The following is a 20,803-nucleotide window of genomic DNA, read 5'->3' on the forward strand; positions in this document are numbered from 1 at the left end:
CAAAATATTAGCAGCCAATCTACAATCCATTCTTTCAATACATGCACCTCCAGCTCAAGCAGTGTTAACAGTAAATGTAAGAAAATTTGGAAGCCAGTAGAGTGATTATGATAATACAGCAAAGGTCCTCTGTATCAAGTGAGAACGGAAGATGAATTTTGAGGCCAAAGAATACAATTCCAACACGGCAGAATGGGTTTTTATTTGTTTCAAGATTTCCCCAGGACAGGCACTACGCCTGACTTTAGGTTGCTGTTCTCTCCGCTCTTCCACAGGCAGCAATGTCAGTTCAGGAGCTACAAATTCACTACTTAAATTCTACAGGAGAGGAACAAGGCTTCCTGCAGTCTCTCACTCCCGCATGCCCATTATAGATTTTGACATAAATGATGAGGAATAATGGGCCTACTTTTTTTTCTTTGACGATAAGATTAAATCAAGAGGGATCTAACAACACCGGTAGACTTATAATGGAAGAAAAGAATGCAAGTTAAACCAAAATCAGTCTCATTCATTTTATTATGGAAACAAAATTTTCAGGAAAGCATCACAATAAAGCGATAAAGTGTTTTCTTTGCCATTGATACAGTCTAATGCAAGTATTTTCTTACAAGTTCCATCCATAAAAAATGAGTTGAGGAAAGTGTATAATTTAAAATTAATCTGCATTAAAATATATAGGTCTGGCAGACTTAAATGGTCATCTCCGAACACTTTTATATATGAAATGGATATAAAAATACAAAAATTGGAAAATTCTATCTGTATAACTTAAATGTAAGTAAAATTAAAGATATTAAACTAGCACTTACATAATTTAAAACATATTTGGAGCTCTGGAAGCAATATATCTTTTCCTGGATGGAAAAAAAAAAGTCTTGTTTAAGATGAACGTGCCCTCCATAACATCTTCCTTCTTTCAGAATAATTCCATTATCATCTTCGTTAGATCTCTTTTGAAGTTCCATCCTCATTTTCTACAGAGAGAAACATCTAATATAAGTGCATCTTCTTTACATACAGAATTAGGAGGAAAGACCTTTTAGTACTTCATTTTATAACAACACAGGCATTTAAGCCAGCAGTACAAACCAGTAATGGAGTCACTCTAATCCAGTCAGACTTTGGACATTTGTTAAACCAGCCACTGAGACAGTCTGAATATTAACCTGTGAAAAGTAAAATCTTACTATACCCTCCAGAAATTTGTGTCTGATATTTACAAAAAAACTGTTCAAAAGGAAGTTAGCTTTAATAAAATTGCTGGCTTCTGAGTGAATATGACATTTTAAAAATGTATAATTTATTCATATTTGTGGGCAGCAGATCATTCCAGAAGAGTGGGCTTTGATTCTGAAAGGAGGACCATCGCACTCATTTTGGGGTATAACGCGTGATAATATGTTAAAATACTGCTTCTCTAGTAATTTTTACTAGCATTCCAGAAGGGAGGCATAAGAATGAGGACAGCTGTTCTATTTTTCAATAAAATGCAGATCAAAGATGGCTGTTATAGCAATCCAAGAAAAATAAAAAAATTTCTAGCCAATAGTAGAATGTAGCGCCTAATGAATACTGGTCTAATATTAGCAACTAAGTAGTACAAAATATATGAATATTTAATAGTCCTACATAATAGTCCTAGTCCAAATAGATTCATTTCTCTTCTGAAAGAATGAAATGTCCCTCTAAATATAGCCTTGCTTAAAAATAAGATGGCTAGGTAGACATTCAGCAAATTGCTACTAGCATGGTAATATTTTTAATTACTGTATTTCTCAGTCATTTAGTCAAAAAATTCAATTAAGTCACTGAGGCTACATATCAGATGCACAAGTAAGTCTGCAAGTGTATAAGGTAGCAGAATAAATTACTTTTATTACAATTAGAAAAAATGTAAATGCTTTGATGCAAGGTGTATCTTTTTCTTATGTGTTGGCATAGACAGTAGCAATGGTAAGTTCACACTTTGTGTTTCTCTGTGCAATCTTACAAACTTCCAATAGTTTATGACTTCATGACCCTCACATATTGAAATTCAATCATAATTGTTATAATCTGAAGGATTCACTATTTAAAATTATATTTTAGTAACAGATTAAATTACAACAGAATTATTTATATGTCCTTTTTTTACAAATATCCATGTATCCTATATTTCAATTAAATTGCAAGCAAATTTAGAGCCAAAGCCATCATATAATTTGAAACATCAGATCTTATCTACATACAAAAACTGAAATACTAGGGGCAAAGCAGCTCTCCCATTATTTTACACAGTAAAAAGAGTGTCCAGTCACCTGTGAAAATATAAAAGCTTGTGTGTGCAGCGATTACAGCTAGGACCTTTGCTACACATCTTTCATTATTTATGTCCCAGATCACATTGGAAAATGCAACAACACAGCTTACTAGAGCCCATTCACTTAGCCAGCTTCATCTAAGGTATTTTCTCTTTCCTTTCTTTCCACTTCCTATGAGCTGAACAAACCTACTCCATTATGTCAGAAAATCAGAGTTTTAGAAGTGTTTGAGAAAAAACCTGCATACACTTTTTGATACGGAGACACAAAACCTAGTTCTAGCTGAACTAACACTGGCAATGGTCTTCCAACTCTGGTTACTCAACTGCGAAATTTTATGAGTATTTTCTTTGTTTTCTTCATGAGAAAACCTCAGGACACTAATTTTGTCTGCATTGACTCATAGACCTCAAACAGCACCTTCAAAATCAGAAATTATTTCATACGTGTTGACTGCTGCTTTTCTCAATGACTGCAACGTGACCAGTCATTATAGCCTGTAGAAATAATGGTGGAATAAGTCAATTGCTCCCAGAAACTCCAAAAGTACTGTACCTAATCTCTCCCAGCCCCTCAGTTGTGCTAGCTCAGCAGCTTGTGAGATGGTACAGTAAACCAGATCAGTTTCTTTTTTGAAGCTTAAAAAAATGCTCTGCCAAAATGGTAAAGGGGGAAATATTTTTTATTAGCTTAACTTCCCTGAAGCAGTTTCACTAGCCAGTTGTCCTGGGTTCATCTGGGATAGAGTTAATTTTCACAAGAAGCACCACTTGCACCAGGGCCATGATGGTGTCACGGAGGCAGAAAAGAAAAGCTGAGCTGGCCATGGAGTTCACTGACAGCAAAAAACTGCCTGAGGTTCTGGAGCCAAATTTCACCCCTCAGAGCTGCCTTCTAGATAAGCCTCTCTTCCTCTTGCTGTGTTGATGTTGATTCCTCAGGGAACCCAGAAAGAGTGGCGTCACTAGGCTCAAATTAGTCTTTGTTAATATAGTTGCAAAATACTGCGGTGGGTTGACCTTGGCTGGCTGACAGACACCCACCCAGCCGCTCTCTCATTCCCCTTCTTCAGCAGGACAAGGCAGTAAATAAGATGGAAAAGCTCATGAGTTAACGACAGGGAGATCGGTCCCCAGTTACCATCACGGGCAAAACAGACTGCACTTTGGGAAGATTAATTTACATTATTGTCAATTAATAACAGGGTAGCACAGTGGACATAAAAAAAGAGCTAAAAACACTTTCTCCCCACCCCTTCCTTATTCTGAGCCTCAGCTTCACTCCTGAATCTTCTACCTCCTCACCCTGAGACACACAGGTGGATGGGGAATGGGCATTGTGGTCAGTCTGTAACACTTCATCTTTGCCACTCTTTCCTCCTCACACTTTTCCACTGCTCCAGTTTGAGGTCCTTCACACAGGATACAGTCCTTAATGAACTGCTCCAACATGTGTCCTTCCCATGGGCTGCAGCTCTTCAAGAACTGTTCCAGCACAGTCCTTTCCATAGGGTGCAGTCCTTCAGGAATGGACTGCTCTGGCAGGGGTCCCCCCATGGGCCACTGGTCCTGCCAGCGAACCTGCTGCACCGTGGGCTTCTCTCCATGGGCCACAGGTCCTGTCAGGAGCCTGCTCCAGCATGGGCTCTCCATGGGGTCACAGCCTCCTTCAGGCATCCACCTGCTCCAGCATGGGATCCTCCCTGGGCTGCAGGTGGAGATCTGCTCCACCATGGATCTTCACGGGCTGCAGGTAGACAGCCTGCCTCAACATGGACTTCTCCACCGGCTGCAGGGGAACCTCTGCTCCAGCACCTGGAGCACCTCCTCCCGCTCCGCATAGGAGTTTTTTCTCTCCCATTTTTCTCACTCCTCTCTCTCACAGCTGCTGCGCAGCATTTTTTATCTTAAGCATGTTATCGCAGAGACGCCTCTGGTGTCTCTGATGGGCTCAGCTTTGGCCTGCAATGGGTCCACCTTGGAGATTGCTGACGCCAGCTCTGTCTGACCTGAGGGCAGCACCTGGTGTCTGCTCACAGAAGGCACCCCTGTAGCACTCCCCCAACACCTGGACACACAAACTCAATACAAATACATACTTCATACCAGAAAAGAAGAGATACAATTTTTAGTTATGAATCTAGTAAGTTACATGCTTCAGTATAAATTCTTCTGTACGTTTTTCACTTATTACGATACTATTAACTGTTAATTAAAAGGCAAAGAATAATCAGGTTGACAGGCAAGAATTCAACAACAATCCTTTCCCCCCTTTGTTTAAATACACACAGAGAAAATTTTTGAAGAAACACTTTATTAAACTGAAACTAAGGCTGGAATACGTTTCAGTAATGCAAATATAAAAACTATCATGCAGATGTTCAAACCATCCCTAAAAAAGCTACTAATGATTACCAAATATATCAAGCAATGGAAATGCACAGCAGAGTTCCTATATAAATCTCCTTCCACATCACGATAATACCATTCAGTAACTTTATAAATACTGAACAAAAGTTACTTATGTCAAAGATAGAAGATATTTAAAGGCAATATAATGGCAATTTCCCTCTTTTAACACAAGCCACCATCTTTCTTGCAGGCAGCTTTACTGAACACCCAGCAGTGCCAATGGGAGGCAGGAGCTGTTTTAAAATAGGTCATTATTATTACATAGGAAGTGCTTAGTCTTATTTGTATTAGGAACAGCAGTCCCTTTGAAAGGCAAATTTTTCATGGATTACCATGATAAAACACTCCTAAACCCTCCTCAAAGAAAAAACTTGTGGCTACAGAGTGACAAAAAATGTTACCAATTCTAAACTACTCCTTATTTAATCTAAAAATGAAATTATCATAGAATCATAGAATGGTTTGGGTGGAAGGGACCTTAAAGATCACCTAGTTCCAACCCCCCTGCCACGGGCAGGGACACCTGCCACTAGACCAGGTTGCTCAAAGCCCCATCCAGCCTGGACTTGAACACTGCCAGGGAGGGGCATCCACAGCTTCTACAGGCAACCTGTGCCAGCACCTAAAACCCTCACAGTAAAGAATTTCCTCCTTATAGCTAATCTAAATCTACCCTCTTTTAGTTTAAAGGCATTACTCCTTGTCTTATTGCTACATGCCCTTGTATAAAGTCCTTCTCCAGCTTTCTTGTAGGCCCCTTTCAGGTACTGGAAGGCGGCTACAAGGTGTCCCTGGAGCTTTCTCTTCTCCAGGCTGAACAGCCCCAACTCTCTCAGCCTGTCCTCACAGGAGAGGTGCTCCAGCCCTCTGATCATTTTTGTGGCCCTCCTCTGGACACACTCCAACAGGTACATGTCCTGCTTATGCTGGGAGCCCCAGAGCTGAATGCAGTACTCCAAGTGGGGTTTCATCAGGAGTATATCATTCAATTATTTCAATAATAACAGCAGAAATATACACCAATGTCTTTAATTATTTAATGACCTACTGAACTAATGAATTTTACTGATAAACTGTCAGGCAATTCTTTCTTATTAAAAGAGTAAATGTTGTAATTTGTGAAGTATATTGTATATTCTTTACAAGCACGATGGTTAAAAACTAAAAAAGACCTGAAACTTATTAACTATTGAACCATGACTCAACTTCCATAGTGAAACTACAGTTTCAGTGAGTGCTTTTTTTATTATTATTTTACAGTGTTATTAGACAAAATTATAAAGTCTAAATAAAGGCACCATTTTAACCCATATTCCTTTTAATTAATTTATCTCTTACTTCCCAATAACTGGTCCTACTGAGTTAAGGAATAGTTATTTATGTCTGAGAATTTAACTGGCGGCACAAGTGTCAGTGTGATCATGGTCTAATTCTACAACTATTATCACTCTTATTTGTGCAGAATAAATATGACCATTCATACTAACAGTTAAAAATCTGACTAAATGTTTATTTTGTCTTTCTCCAAATAGCAGCTGCTTTTATACAAAAGAATATCTGTGTTATAAAGACTTTTCAAATATGCAACTCAGATCAAATTTTAGACAAGAACACCTGGTAAATTCTGCAGAAGACATGTTTGTATAAACACTACAAAGTAGCTAAAATCACTAATCTTCCAACCATGCCTAAATAAATTCAAAATATATAAATGTACATCAATGCTCAGCTATAGTCCATCAAATTTCATTCATCTTTGGCCACCTGCATGTTCAGATATCAAGCAGACAGAATAATTCAGTGCTTTCAAATACCAAGTACTTTCTCTGTAGTCTACCCTGAAAATACCTACTCTTGGCTCAGTGCCTTCATAGCACCCTCTACAGCATTTTTTCAGATAAACCATAAACAGCTCAGGAAAGAATCATATTTGGATTTTCTGATACATATTTTTAAACATGAAAGATACAATTTTTCAAAAGAAATGTGGCTACTAGGTAAAAATACAATTTTCTTTCCATCACATTGGAGTTTTGCTAAACTTTACAACCTGATAACTTTTCAATTTCCCTGGCATTTTTTGTAAGTTCAGCAGAATAATTAAAATTACTGCTTCACTTGAAATGTCTTTTGATGTGATAAATATTAGCATGGAATTAATATCAGCACTTGAGAAATATTTCCCATACAGTTAAATTCTCTCCTCAAACCTGACACTTCTATGTAAATCAGACTATCAGCAAACCATCGACAGGCATAATTTTACACCCAATCCAAAAAAGCCGATAAATTATTAAAAATCAGAACAAGAAGAATAATTCTATTCATAATTAAAATTAAGTTCTTATTTTTAAATAGTTCATATTGTTTACTGTGATATTTCCTATCTATAATGCTATAAGCAGCTTGAAAAAAGTAACATTTTCCCGAAGCATTTTAACTTTAGTACAAAACACATGTTTAATAAAAGTATAATCCTCAGCCTTCGAAACGTGACAGTGATGCTACTTTTCTAGCTGTTAGACAATACATGGTTCAGCTGTCACTTACTGTGCATCAGTCAGTCACACAGAATGAAATGAATCATAATCGCAATGACTAACCAAATTAATGAAAGCATGTTGAATGAAAACCCATGTTCCCAAACTGTTGTTGGGCCTGATTCAGCAAAAATATATTTGATTTCTTCCACAGATACCTGTTTATCCAGGTTTCTAAAGCAAGGAAGTGCTGAATTCAGAATGCATAGCAATTCAATAGTATGTTTTTAACAGACTACTATCAAAAGTGACCTATCAACTTGTAGATACACAGTAGCTAAGTAAGTATTTTTAAAGCAATGGTTAACTGGCAGAAAAGAAGAAATTCAAAGCATAGAAGATATTCAAAGCATACATTGAAATCTCTCTAACTTCCACTGACACATAGCAAAAGACAGATAATGTGTGAGTGTGGTGGGTTGACCCTGGCTAGACGCCAGGTGCCCACAAAAGTCCCTCTGTCACTCCCCTTCTCAGCTGGACAAGGGAGAAAACATACAATGAAAGGCTCACAGGTCAAGATAAGGACAAGGAAAGTTCACTCACCAATTGCTGTCAGGGGCAAAACAGACTTGATTTGGGGAAATTTGTTTAATTAATCACCAATCAAATCACAGTAGGATAATGAGAATTAAAATCAAATCTTAAAAACACCTTCCCCCCACCCCTCCCTAATTCCTGGGATAAACTTTATTCCTGAATTTCTCTACCTCCTCCTCTCCAAGTGGCACATGGAGACAGGGAGTGGGGGTTGTGGTCAGTTCATCACACTTTGTCTTTGCTGCTCCTTCCTCCTCACACTCTTCCCCTGCTCCAGTGTGGGGGGTCCCTCTCACGGGACACAGCGCTCCACGAACTTCTCCAATGTGAGTCCTTCCCACAGGCTGCAGTTCTTCACAAACTGCTCCAGTATGGGTCCTTCCCACAGGGTCAATCCTTCAGGAGCAGACTGCTCCAGTGCGGGTCCCCCATGGGGTCACAAGTCCTGCCAGAAAGCCTACTCCAGCATGGGCTGCTCTCTCCTTGGGTTCACAGGTCCTTCCAGGAGCCTGCTCCAACATGGGTTTCCCATGGGCTTACAGCCTCCTTCAGGCATCCACCTGCTCCGGCGTGGGGTCATCCACTGGCTGCAGGTAGGTATCTGCTCCACTCTGGACCTCCATGGGCTGCAGGTGGACAGCCTTCCTCACCATGGTCTTCACTACATGCTGCAGGGGAATCTCTGCTCTGGCACCTGGAGCACCTCCTCCCCTTCCTACTTTGCTGACCTTGGGGTCTGCAGAGATTTCCCTCACATATTTTCATTTCTCTCTCCATCTGACATTGCCATCATGCCTTTTTTTCTCCCGTTCTTAAATATGTTAGCACAGAGGCACTAACACCAATGCTGATGGGCTTGGCCTTGGCCAGCGGTGAGTCCGTCTTGGACATAGGGGAAGCTTCTAGCAGCTTCTCACAGAAGCCACCCCTGTAAGCCCCCAAGCTACCAAAACATTGTCACATAAATCCAGTACAGTGAGTTACGGAAAGAAATTATCGACTTAAATTGAGTTTATAGAGTTTTCTTTGGGTCCTAATGTTACACTGTTTTAAGTTTACAAGTAGCAGACAAATCCTGCGTTTGCAACTTCTCGTTTAGCAACCAGACTAGCTTCAGCTATGAGATTCTTTCTGCTGGCTTAAAATATCCACTAAGCATTCTCATTGGTGAATGGCATGTGAATATTTTCTTTGCAATGTACTTTTGTTGACAGGTATAATTAACCCTACATGCTAGAAAGATCTTGTATTCCAAGGTCTTCTTTCAGATCTCATTCTTCGAAGGTTTTCTGAATTTGATATAAAAGATACAACAAAACCTAAGAATAACCTTGGAGTAGAAGGGGAACATACTCAGGTTCCCAGCAATGACTCTCAAATAGTAGATAAATAGTGGATAAATGAGCATGTCCTAATTAATAATTGATTGAAATATGAGCAAAAGGTACAGACTGACAAACAGGTTTCTAAAGAAATCTACAGAACCATAAAAGTCAGTGCCAGTAGGGAAAGTGGCCATGGCATTCTTATAAGACAAAATAATGGGGAGTTACTTTCAAAAGCAGAACTATGAGGGTGAGATTCAACTTACCTAGCTCAAGATGTCCACAAGGTAGACCTCTACATCTGACATACTCACTCTATCTTCTTTTGAAGTCCATAGTCAGAAATAGGCTCTGCAATTCTTCTAGCCTATTTTAAATGTCTAATTTAAGATGAGATTAATCCCATCCTAAAGGCACCTTTCTATTTCCATTTGCTTTAAACTGAATCTAAGCGATTTCAGATGTAGATGTCTTATATTGTAGATATTCATGTCTGGTCAGAAGAATCCCAGAGATTCTCCAGGCTCAATCCTTAACCCCAGCTCTAAATGTTGTAACATGGGAACGAAAAAGATATCGAAACTGAGGCAATCATTTTCATTAATCAAGGCGTTCTATGAGTGCTGAACCTAAAGAAGTCTGATTTTGTGAGGACTCACAGCTCATGATTGATTTATTTTTATGTGTATGGTTGGCTGGCCCCTATAAGGATTCCTTGGTATCTAATCTGGTGTGAGCAGACTTTTCCACAGTCAGGAGTGTGGACAACCCCTTTCCACTACCCATCTATTTGTTTTCATTAGACCCTTAGTAATTAACTATCTTTGGGACCTCAAAATTTTTTGTCATATTTGTTGTAAGTCAGACAGCAGCTTCCATGGACTGAATAACTATAGCGGAGGACACAACTGTTTCCCTTACAATCCAGTAGCAGTTAAGTCTTTCCAAGGAGGTGCAAGACCTGTGTTGTAGACCCTTCTCAGCTTGAGGAGATTTGAAGACGGCTCTCTCTCCCCTAACAAACGAGCTATGGGCAAAACTGGAATAAGGTTATTCTGCATCCTACCAGTGAAGTTGTGCAACTATTCAGTCAGGAATATGAACATGTGGACAAGGAAGAGAAAGTCTAAATAGCTCTGTGATTAGGACACTGTCTAGAGGCAAATCCTCATTCTTGCTCCAAGGGCTGTTTGTGCATTTGATTTAAGCACTCTAATGCAAAATTCATAAGACGCATCTGATACAGACAGAATACAACTCAATGGGGATGAAGAAAAACACTATGCATAGCTGAGGTAATCAACTTCAAAATACAAAACAAGGAATGATTGATTCAACAGCAGTTCTTCAGAATAGCATGCTGAAGGTATAACAGATCACAGGCTGACCATGAGTCCATAATGCTACACCACAACAAAAAACCCAAACACACACAACACTGACTGCACAAGGAAAGTGTTCTGTGCAAGACACACAATGTTCTCCTTGTGCTCTCCCCATACACTTTCATTTGGAATACTGTGTCTCATTTTGGACACTGTATTTAAAAAAAACAGAAAGTATATAAAGAACAGCAACAAGAATGGTCAAAAGTCTAGAAAATGTGACTTATTGAGTCTACAGAAAGGAGATTATGAGAATCTACAGGTGGAGATATGATCATATTCGTGAAATATATAAAAGGTTGCTGCAAAAAGAAAAGTAACAGACTGTTTTGCATTTCCATTGAGGACAGAGTAAGTAGCAAATAACAGGAAAGAGATTTAGGTTTAACGGTAGGGAAAAAAATCTAGTGGTAAGGATAATGACTCTGAGTAACTGAGACAAATTACCTAGGGAGTCCAAGGAATCTCCATCTCTGGTTAGGTCAGTAGCTGGATTCATTGTTCTCATACCTTTCAATAGCAAACCATCATTTGAAAAAACTGTAAAAGTTTCATTTTGGATCCAGGAGCTTTACCCTAAGACCTATTTAGCCTCACTTTCTCCTGTGTAGGTAGCACAACTCCTGCAGAGCTGATCAGCTCAAATTCTATGTGTCGTCTGTTATGTGCCCTTGCCTCGGCCATGAAGCCTATTTATTTCACTGACTAGGTGGGCCCTCACAGTTGGGAATCACTAGCTTAGACCAACAAGTGTCAGGAATTGCTGCCTTGTAGTTGGTCATACCTCGAGGCAAAGGATGAATTGGAAGACCTCTTGAGGTCCCAACCAGCCCTATTTTCTATTATTCATTTCTATTATTGTGTCATGTGGCTTTATAACAGGTAGTGGAGGCCCCATCCCTGGAAACATTCAAGACCAGGCCTCTGAGCAACCTGATCTAGCTAGCGGTGTCCCTGCTCGCTGCAGGGGGGCTGGACTAGATGACCTCTAGGGGTCCCTTCCGACCCAAAACTTCCTATGATTCTATGATTCTATAACAGCTTTAGAGGCATTACTTCTCGCTCATCCTTTCTGTAAAGAAAAACATGTATAAATGCACCGAGCGTTAGAGTAACAGTATATGGAAAAAGATTTCTTGCTGACACACTGGAGTAGTCACTTCTGAAAGATGGTTGCAAAAGATTTTCCAGAAAGGCCGACTGTTTCTAACTCTTAATTTTGTTTAAAGGTCAAAACATTTTATGTCCCTCGTATGCTCAAGCTAATACACATTCTAAAGAAAGACTGACCTCACAAATACATAGAACAGAAAGGCCAAGTTATATCAAATACCTAGTAATGGTATATGACTTGTGAGATATTCTATGTACAAATACAATATATTTTTTGCTATAAGAAACCATTCACCTTAAAAATATTAATGTTACATAAAGAAATAATAAGTTATCAGGAAGTATTGAAACAACCTCGTATGAGATTCAAGAAGAAAAAAACAACCCGATACAGACAGTAGAAAGAAAACAACTTTTTATGTTTTATTTCAAGTTTAAAGATTTTATTTGTGATTTTTCTAAACAGAAGCACTTGGACTTTTTTGAAACACAAGTTCAACTCTTGCTAACTCCTGCAAGAGCAAACAAGATATCTCACTATGGTTTTAATATAAGAGTTTTAAGTCTAAATTAAAGATATTTTTTAGGCTCTCACATCAAAACTTCAGAACTCCAAAACTCCAAGAGAGACATAATGTAGACTATTATAAACTCCACTATCAAAATGAATTAATTTCATTTCAGTTTATCAAAATGCAACTAAGATCACACTGAAAACATGTTTAGGCAGAGAAATGTGATGATAGATGATATTTGAATTCAAGACTGTAGAAGACTGTCTTCCACCTCCAATGAAAACAGCAGAAAAAAACGGTATAAATTACTTTGAACTCTTACTCTCCAAAAATGATATGTATTAACCTCTTAAATGCACTACTACTGCCCTATACAATCTTACACTGTTACATTAACTCTTATAATCTCAGTCCTGACTGATCCCTTTGCAGCTTCAAGACAATACCTTGGAGAAACAACACGAAGAAACAGTGAAACAGAGTATCGTGCAGAAGCAGCTTTTCAGCACAGCACGGATTCTGCAATTTTGTTGTATCACCAGAAATTTAACACATCACAAGATGCAGTTGCTGGAGTTTACAGAGTTTACAAAAGCACTACCTGATTAGATGTAAATTATTCTGATTAATAAACTCTAATAAACCCTCAACAGACAGTTATAATTCCAGGACATAACGGTTCCTCTTGTTACACCACAGTCCTGCAAAAGAGACAAAATCTAAACCCAGTAAGCATTGAAAACAGTGTGGTTTGATTTGAGTTTAAGATTTCTAATGTGAATTAATTTGTCTGAAAGACAACTGTGTTTGAATGCCATTTTTAAACAATCAGTATTTAAAGAGATTCTTCCCGCTTACAAATCTAAATTAAGAAGACTCACTGCTGCTCACTTTTAAAGAGATTAGGTTATCTATGATAACTTGTAGCTATTAACTGATATAGTAAGACATATGATTAAGGCAGCCCACACGATCTAATCTTAACTCAAAAAATCATCCCCACCTCAAAGCTTATTGTTAAGGTGTAATGTCTGTTGCAGTCAAACAAGAATAGAAGAGATCATAACTCATTATTTCTTGTGTTCTTTTGGGTTTTATCTGCCCATGGTCCTGTCAAAAAAGCCATCAGATAAGATTTTAGAAAAAAGGAAAGACTGCAACACAAAAAAAAAGAAAAATGCTTCTTGGAAAAGGTAGGCCTAATGGACTTCAAAACTTTCACAGCCTTCTCACTGACTGTGAATACGACAGTAAAACTTTAACGAAGTCAGGGAAGCAGAGGGGTGACAGGTGGCACTCAGCTGAAGAAAGTTCAAAAGACTGTAAAGCCTACCTTACAGATAAAAACTGAACATTTGTATACATGCCTAATTTCACACTCCATGAGATTAAATTTCAAAGTTCAAATCATTATATTACTTTTTCCTCCTTATTATGGCACTTCAAATATGCTGCAAGTATTTTAAGACTTCATTGGCAGGGTAAAAACACATTTTATATCAGTAACCTATCACTTCTCTGTATTTTTGCACTTACAATATACACACAAATTAAGCTGTTGTTTGAATGGAAAAATCAATTATTTGACATTCTCAGTTATTTAGATGTTACCCAGCTCACAGATGCATGCAGAGAAAATACAGAATGGACCACTCAGCCCCTTAACCTCGCTTCCAGAGACCACTGAATTTCACCCAACCACCGCTTTCTAGGATACAGTCCTAGCACCTTAAAGTGTGACCTACACTCTTGCCTTTAAAGTCTAAAATTAAGTGTTTTTTTCTTTTTACTTCGAAGAATACAAAAGCAGATTTATTTGACAATATTTCAGAAAGCATATACTGGCTGCTGTTACATATCTACTTTGTTAACTAAATCCTGTATCAGCTTTTCTATTTTTTGGCCTCGTATGATGTCAGGCCTTTCTACATCCAACCCATCCTGCTTGTACTTTTTGAATGTGGGAACATCAGCACTATTGCAGCCTTCTGAAATTTTACTCAACACTAACATTAGCAAACCCAGTAATTAGCATAACTGCCAGTCTGTATAATCTCCAAATACATTCTGCTTAGTCACTAAGAGGAAGTACTACCGCGGTTATTTGCAGACTGTGCCCAAAAGTGTGCTAGATGCTTTAGAGAACAGTTGTAAACACTGGGTCTTCTTGAAGAGCAAATGGTACAAGCCATAACATCCTGACAATTATTATCTACAGTATAAAGTGTCTAAGCATGTGGTAAGAAAGAAGAGTAAGGAATAATGACAATTTTGAGAGAGGCCCAAAAAGCAGCACAAATTGTTGAAACAAAAGAAAGAGGACAAGATAAATAATATTAGGAGAGAGCAGAGAATGAGGTAGTAGGAAGGGAAAAGAGCAGGGAAGAGGGCAGGGGAGGACAAGGCAGGGAAGGGGACAACTGTCTTCCTCAACCGTATCTTTTCATACAACCTCCACTATCGCTTATTTTACACTGCATAAAGTGATTACTTTAAAGTCACCTTGACTGTATTTTATTTTCTAATACATAGAAAGAAACGCAAAATGATGAGTGGTGTAGAAATGGACTGCTCTGATCAGCAATCCAGATTCAGAAAAAACACAGTGTAAAGTTACGGAAGGATAACTTGAGCAACTGACACTGCTTGGAGCCCTAGTTTACTACGTAGCCAAAAGCAAATCTTTTTGCATTACCCTATAAGCTTTCAAAACTCCCATACACATATCTCTGTTTTCAAAAAAACAAAACGAATAATCACCACCTACGTCTTTGACACCCCTTCAGCCCCAAAATCCAAATCCTAAACAAACAATGCTTTTAAAGCAGCATAAACCGGAGTTGATTGTTTATAAACCAGGACAATTATTTATAAAGCAGCACAATAGCTCTGTAAGGCAGATATTTATGCTGATGTGACTCACAGCCATCAATCTGGTGCTTCCTCTCCCCCAGGCCCAGCATCCTGCCCCACGTCTCGCTCAGCCACTGTGCCATACAGAGCCCATACAGTCTAGGTGCTTTGAGGTCGGCTTGTCAGAGATTTTGTTTCAGTCAGTGTAGCTACACAATTTTTGCCATGGCTGTGCAATCACGGACACAGCGACTGCACACACACCAGCTTGCAGTCAGTCGTACCTGCCTAGAGCTGACCACGGATGTGACACTGGTGGGTAACAGAGAGCCACCTTTCTCTAGCTAGCCCAGCATGTTTCCATCTGTCTTCTACCCCTGGATAGATGACAACGCCACTTGATTTCAACCATGCACACATACAAAAGAGATCTTTTTATAAGGACCTCATGGCAAACCTGTGATGCTTTGCAAATGTATGAAAAGCTGGATGATTTCATAACGAAATTTCTCTTGAGAAAACTTGCCTTCTGCTGGGCCAAACTGCCCATACCCATGTAAAGCTGAAATGCATGCATTTTCGGAGCTGCGAGTCTGACTTTAAAAGGAGAGCATTTTATCTTTAGAATAGTTAGGCAAAGGAGCTGGCAACTCCTGATACTGCAAGTAGAAAAGTGTATATGCACTTCATATGGGCTGAAACTAAGTCTTTACAAATAATGTCAGTATCCTAGCATCTTCTACAAATCTTTTTTCTGTGTGCATCCTCTCAAGCCAGGCCTTTGATATAAAATAAAGTACAAATGAAAAGTAAAAGAGCACAAGACTGATCCCACAAATCAATCCATATGGAGTAAACGCGCTATCTAAAATGTGTTAGATAACTTACACACATAGAACTAGAATTTGTAAGAGGAAGGATGTGCATAATGTAAAGGAAAAGCTGTCATCAAAAGTTCAATGCTATACACATGAATGTAAAAGATCCACAAAGATACAATTTGAAAACATGTAAATACTCATATGACAGCAGAGGACTTACACCCAGCATACAATCACAAATTCACTCTCTCTAAGTGTCATCCATTATGCATACTAACTATCGTGCAAAACATACTTTCAACAACCTTGTCAAAAAGGCACCTTCCCCACACATGACATTCAAAATGCACTCCAAGGGTCCCAAAAATTCCAGAAGAGAGACAGTCAAAGCAGCAGAGTTTTCTCCCCACCCTTCTTTTTAAAGAGGAAGCTCTGCCACAGGAAGACAGTGCACAACTGTAGCTAGGCGTATTTCACAGACCAAACCAGGCCAAAGGAGAAAGCAAATCTGGAAAGCTTCTGCTTTCCATGCCATCATGTTCCAGCAAATCCTGGCAAGAATTCATGCTGACTTGATCACTATTAGTTGCTACAGATTACAACTCAATACCATCTGCATCTCCTTTCCCCAAGAAGAGTAAAACAAGCATAAGGAGAAGAAGTTATGTATCTATTTTAAATCCACACATATTTACCCCAGGGAGTGAAAGGAAAAGAATAAATAGTCCACATTACAGATGTGAGTCACACTACTTAATGCACTTTTGGAAGATACTCAAATACCACAGTGATGGGCACAGCATGAGTATTTGAAAAGCACAAAATAGAAATAGAATGGAGAAAGGAAGTAGAGCCCAGGGACTAGCCATTCATACTGACACTCAATTACCATAAATTATCAAAAAAGTTAGAGGAAATCCATGCTTGCCCCCTTCTACAACATTTGAAGGGTTCTTGTGATAATATCGCTAAATGTCAACTCTTGTTTTCAGCATCTTTTTTTATCCTTCCATATTTCTCCATGGAATGAAATGACACAATTTTATTGCTTAGTCAGACAAAAATACCTTCCACTTCAAAAGAAGCTTGCCTTCGAGGAGAATTACACTTGAACAAAGGCTGCAGGATTGAACTCTGTATTTATCTCTATGCAATAACAGTAGTTCATTCATATAAATATGGGGTTTTTCTTTCTTTTTCTTTCTCTTCCGTTGACAGAAGGAAAACACCTGTCAAGAGAATTAAACTCAGTAATATCTACTTAAAAATGCACAACAAGTTCTGGTATGACTTTGGCGGAGGGCTGTGCTTAATAAATCTGTATATATTTTCAGAATAAACATCTACTTGATGGTTCAAGGAGCTACCTCAATTTAAGAAAAATGAAACCAGTGAGTTGTTCACCTGACACCAGATCACTTCTCAGTATCCTGTAAAATATCATGAGCCATCTATCCAAATTCCATTGGCAACAGCATTTTCCTAAGAGAGCAGTTTTAGGCTATTCTTTGTGTCTAAACTTTACACCATATCATTTCCCTCACGGCTTATACAGAACTCAAGCGGAAGCTTCAGTGAGACATAATGAGAAACTAAACTCCACATGAAGTCTACAGTTTATCTTTAGATTTGATGAAGACCTTTCTTTTGTCCACTGCCTGTTTCCAGGATTCTGACAATTACAAATTAAAACAGTTCTGCTTCATTCCTTAATTTGGTTTTACCTTGTCTTTACTTGCGAACACTTTACTCTTCATTTGTAAGCTTAACGGTTCAAGCTGATCCTAGTATCATACTGAAATCATACTTTATATTGGAACATAAATGTTATCACCCACAACAAAAGTTGACAGGAGCCTTCTTAAAAACTGTAATGCTATTATTACATATTTATATTGTAACTTGAATAATTTTCCATTTCCTTCTTTGTTAATAATTTTTAAGAGTGCAGAGATTTTAGACAAAAAAAATTGCATCTATTTTGATATGCCACAGGATTTAGCAATGTGAGGGAGTTTAAATTGCTTTAAAATTAAACTATCACAATAGCAAGCAAACCATATAGTGTGAGACTGAGAGATATTTAGTGATAAAATGAGATATGGCACTTTATTTCCAGTGCTTATGTTACCCTGTCATTCTTTGAAATGTTTGCCCAATAAAATATCTTTTTACACAGATATTAAAATATTTTTAGGCGACCACCTCACAGTTCAGTAGCTGTCACACAAATGATATCTGAAGCTTTCATTATGACACTAACAATAATGCAATGAATCTTCGAAACAGACTTCCAAAGTCAGCAACTCAAGCCCAGAAGACGGCTTCCAGGTACTGAGTGTGAAGGGCCAGCTGCAGTTAACGTGTCCAAGATATGATACTAATTTTGGCATAAAAAAATGTTTTGCGCTTCAGCCTCACAGCACTCATAAAAGTCATGCCCAAAATACTAGCAGCTTTGCTTATTTTTAAGCCATTAGAAGTCCGTGTCATTACTCCGCCATGGAGGGAGAACAGTTTTCTTGAGTTTACTCAGTGCCTCCGAGCCGGGCTGGGGAAGGACACAACCCACGCCGCTCGCCGAGCGGGATCCCCGCACCTCCAATGAGACCGGTTCTCCCCTCTCATCTGGGGCACAGAGCAAGGGGAAGCCCACTCTTGACCCCGTCCCCCCACGCCCGGGCAGCAGCGGCAGGACGAGACCCGGTGCCGCTGGGTCAGGGCCGCCGCGCTGGGCTGCAGGAGCGGCAACGCCGCGGGCAGCTCCGGGGCTGGAGCCCCGCCGCCGGGCACAGCTCCCGGGGATGAGCCCCGCCGCCGGGCACAGCTTCAGGGGATGAGCCCCGTCGCCGGGCACAGCTCCGGGGCTGAGCCCGCCGCCACCACGGACAGCTCCCGGGGCTGGGCCGATCGCCACCACGGACAGCTCCGGGGCTGAGCCCGGCCGCCGCCCCCATGCCCGCGCCGGGCGGTCGGCAGGACGCCCCGCTTCCCCCGGCGCCGGGGCTCCCGCTTGGAAAGAGCAGCGGGGCAGGGACGGGCGGCAGACACGTTGTCGGGGGAAGATGGCGGCTGTGGCAAACCCACCCAGGGAAACGGCCGGAGCCTAGGCCCCGGCGGTCCCCTTCCGCCCCCCGGGCGGCCGCGCCGGCACCGGGCAGGGCCACCGCCGCCAGCACGGAGCCCGCCGTGCCCGCGCTACGGGGCCCGGTGCCGCCGATCCGCCCCCTCCGGCGGCGCCAACCGCCGCCTCGACCCACCCCCCCTTCCTCCTGATGGCACACGCCGGGTGAGAACGGCACCTGTGCGGCCATGTTGGGCGCCTTGCCCCCGCCGGCGCCGGGGCGCGCGGAGCCGGAGCCGCCGAGCCGCCGCCCGCCCCGTGGAGCCCGGCTGAGGGCAGGCGGCGAGCCCGGCCCGCCGGCTCCCCGTCCCCGTCCCCGCCTGCTCCCGCGGCGGCAGGTTCCCCCTCCCACAGCCCCGCCGCCGCCGCGCCCCACACTCGCTCGGCGCCGAGCAGCCGGCGGGGCACGGCCGGCGGCCAGAGGCACCCTGCCCGCCCCCGGCCTCCCGGCTCCCCTCTCCCGCCCCGGCCGTGCCGCCCCCGAGGCCGAGGACGAGACCTCCGCGGCGGTGGGCCGGGAGGACGAGGAAGGGATGCGCCCGCCCTTACTTGAGCACGGATTGCTCCTTCTCCTCTTCCTTCTTCTGGCGGTCCATGACGGCCAGGATGATCTTCCGCTCTTCCTCCGTGAGGTGGCTGAGGTCGGGCATCTCGGGCTGCGGGGCCGGCGGAGGCTGAGGAGGAACGGGGCCGCCCCGGGGCCCGGCGGGAGCCGACATGTTTGGTGGGAGAGCTCGCCGCCGCTACGGGAAGCGCTGCCCTGGCTCCAGGGGGAGCGGCCGCCGCCGGCGCCGGGAGCAGCACATACGAATCAATACCCCGTAATCAACCGGCGGCCCAACGACGGCCCCGCCGGCGAGGGGCGGGGTGGCCGGCAGCCCCGACCGCGCACCCGCCCGCCCGGCCGCCGGGGGCAGCGGGGAGGACGGCGACGGCGGGGCCCAGGGGGGCGAGCAGGGGGGAGTGGGGAGGGGAGAGGGCAGCGCCGGGAGAGGAAGGGCCGGAGGCGGGGTGGGGAGGCAGAAGGGGAAAGGGCAGGATTAGCCGCGGGAGCGCTGAGGTTTGAGGGCGAGCGAGATTATCCCCAGCCCGGCGCCCGGCGGGGGGCCCGGGGACGGAGCCGGCGGCGGGGGGCAGAAGCAGCCGGGGGGGCGAGGCGGGGGGCGTGCGAGAGCGGAGCCCCGGGGCGCGCAGCGGGGGAAGCCCCGGCGGGCCAGCTTCGGTCCCGGCTCATAATCGCTCGCCGCCGGCCATGGAGGGGCCGCGGGGCGCCGCCCCCCGCCCCCCCAATCCCCCCCCCGCTGCTGCCACCGCCCCCCGGCCGGGCCCCGCCGCTTCCCGCCGCCGCCTCGCTCGACCGGGGCCCTCCCGGCTGCGGGACGGAGCCCGCCTAACCCATGGCGTGGCGGAGGGACGGAGTCACAGGAGGGGGCCCCGCATCGCCCCGCATCGCCCCGCCGCCTCCCACAGCCGAGGCTGCCGCCCTGCGCGGGCCGGGAGGCGGGCTGCCTTATTTATTTATTTAAAAAAAAATGATAAAAAATAAAAAATGGACGCGATAAAAATCACGCGAGGAGGGACAAGGAGGAGCCAACGCGCCGGGAGGACCGAGCCCGGCGGCCGGGGGTGGGGGAGGAAGGCGGGGAGATGCTGCGCGGCCGCCGGGGCTGTCCAGGGAGGGGGCGAGGGCTGGCGGAGGGGCACCGGGAGGAGGAGGAGGAGGCAGGGGAAAAGGCGAGGGCGGAGCGGCCCGGGATGGCGGCCACAGCCCAGTCACCCCGGCGGTCTGCAGTTCAGGCTGAGAACCGCACAGCAAGGCGGTTCGGCCGTGCGGGTCCGGCCCCGCAGAGCCGCTGCTCCGCGCTCACCGGAG

The 20,803-nt window shown here is 43.0% G+C and overlaps 1 protein-coding gene across 44 annotated transcripts in view; it reads right to left on the minus strand.

Moving 5' to 3' along the window:
- RIMS2 (regulating synaptic membrane exocytosis 2) overlaps positions 1 to 20,803 on the minus strand; it is a 534,102-nt gene that overhangs the window by 500,314 nt on the left and 12,985 nt on the right. For 14 of the 44 annotated variants that reach the window (XM_075415729.1, XM_075415709.1, XM_075415704.1 and 11 more), the window contains exon 1: positions 19,480 to 20,142. The exons of 1 other annotated variant lie outside the window; for it this stretch is intronic. In XM_075415729.1, coding sequence (XP_075271844.1) covers positions 19,480 to 19,649 — 170 coding nt within the window. In that variant the 5' untranslated portion in view covers positions 19,650 to 20,142. Of the gene's footprint in view, positions 1 to 19,479; positions 20,145 to 20,803 lie in introns of those variants that run through there. 29 more of the 44 variants (XM_075415716.1, XM_075415749.1, XM_075415721.1 and 26 more) reach the window with 5 other exon arrangements.

Source organism: Opisthocomus hoazin, chromosome 3 (assembly GCF_030867145.1).
Source record: "Opisthocomus hoazin isolate bOpiHoa1 chromosome 3, bOpiHoa1.hap1, whole genome shotgun sequence".
In the NCBI taxonomy this organism is placed as follows: Eukaryota; Metazoa; Chordata; class Aves; order Opisthocomiformes; family Opisthocomidae; genus Opisthocomus; species Opisthocomus hoazin.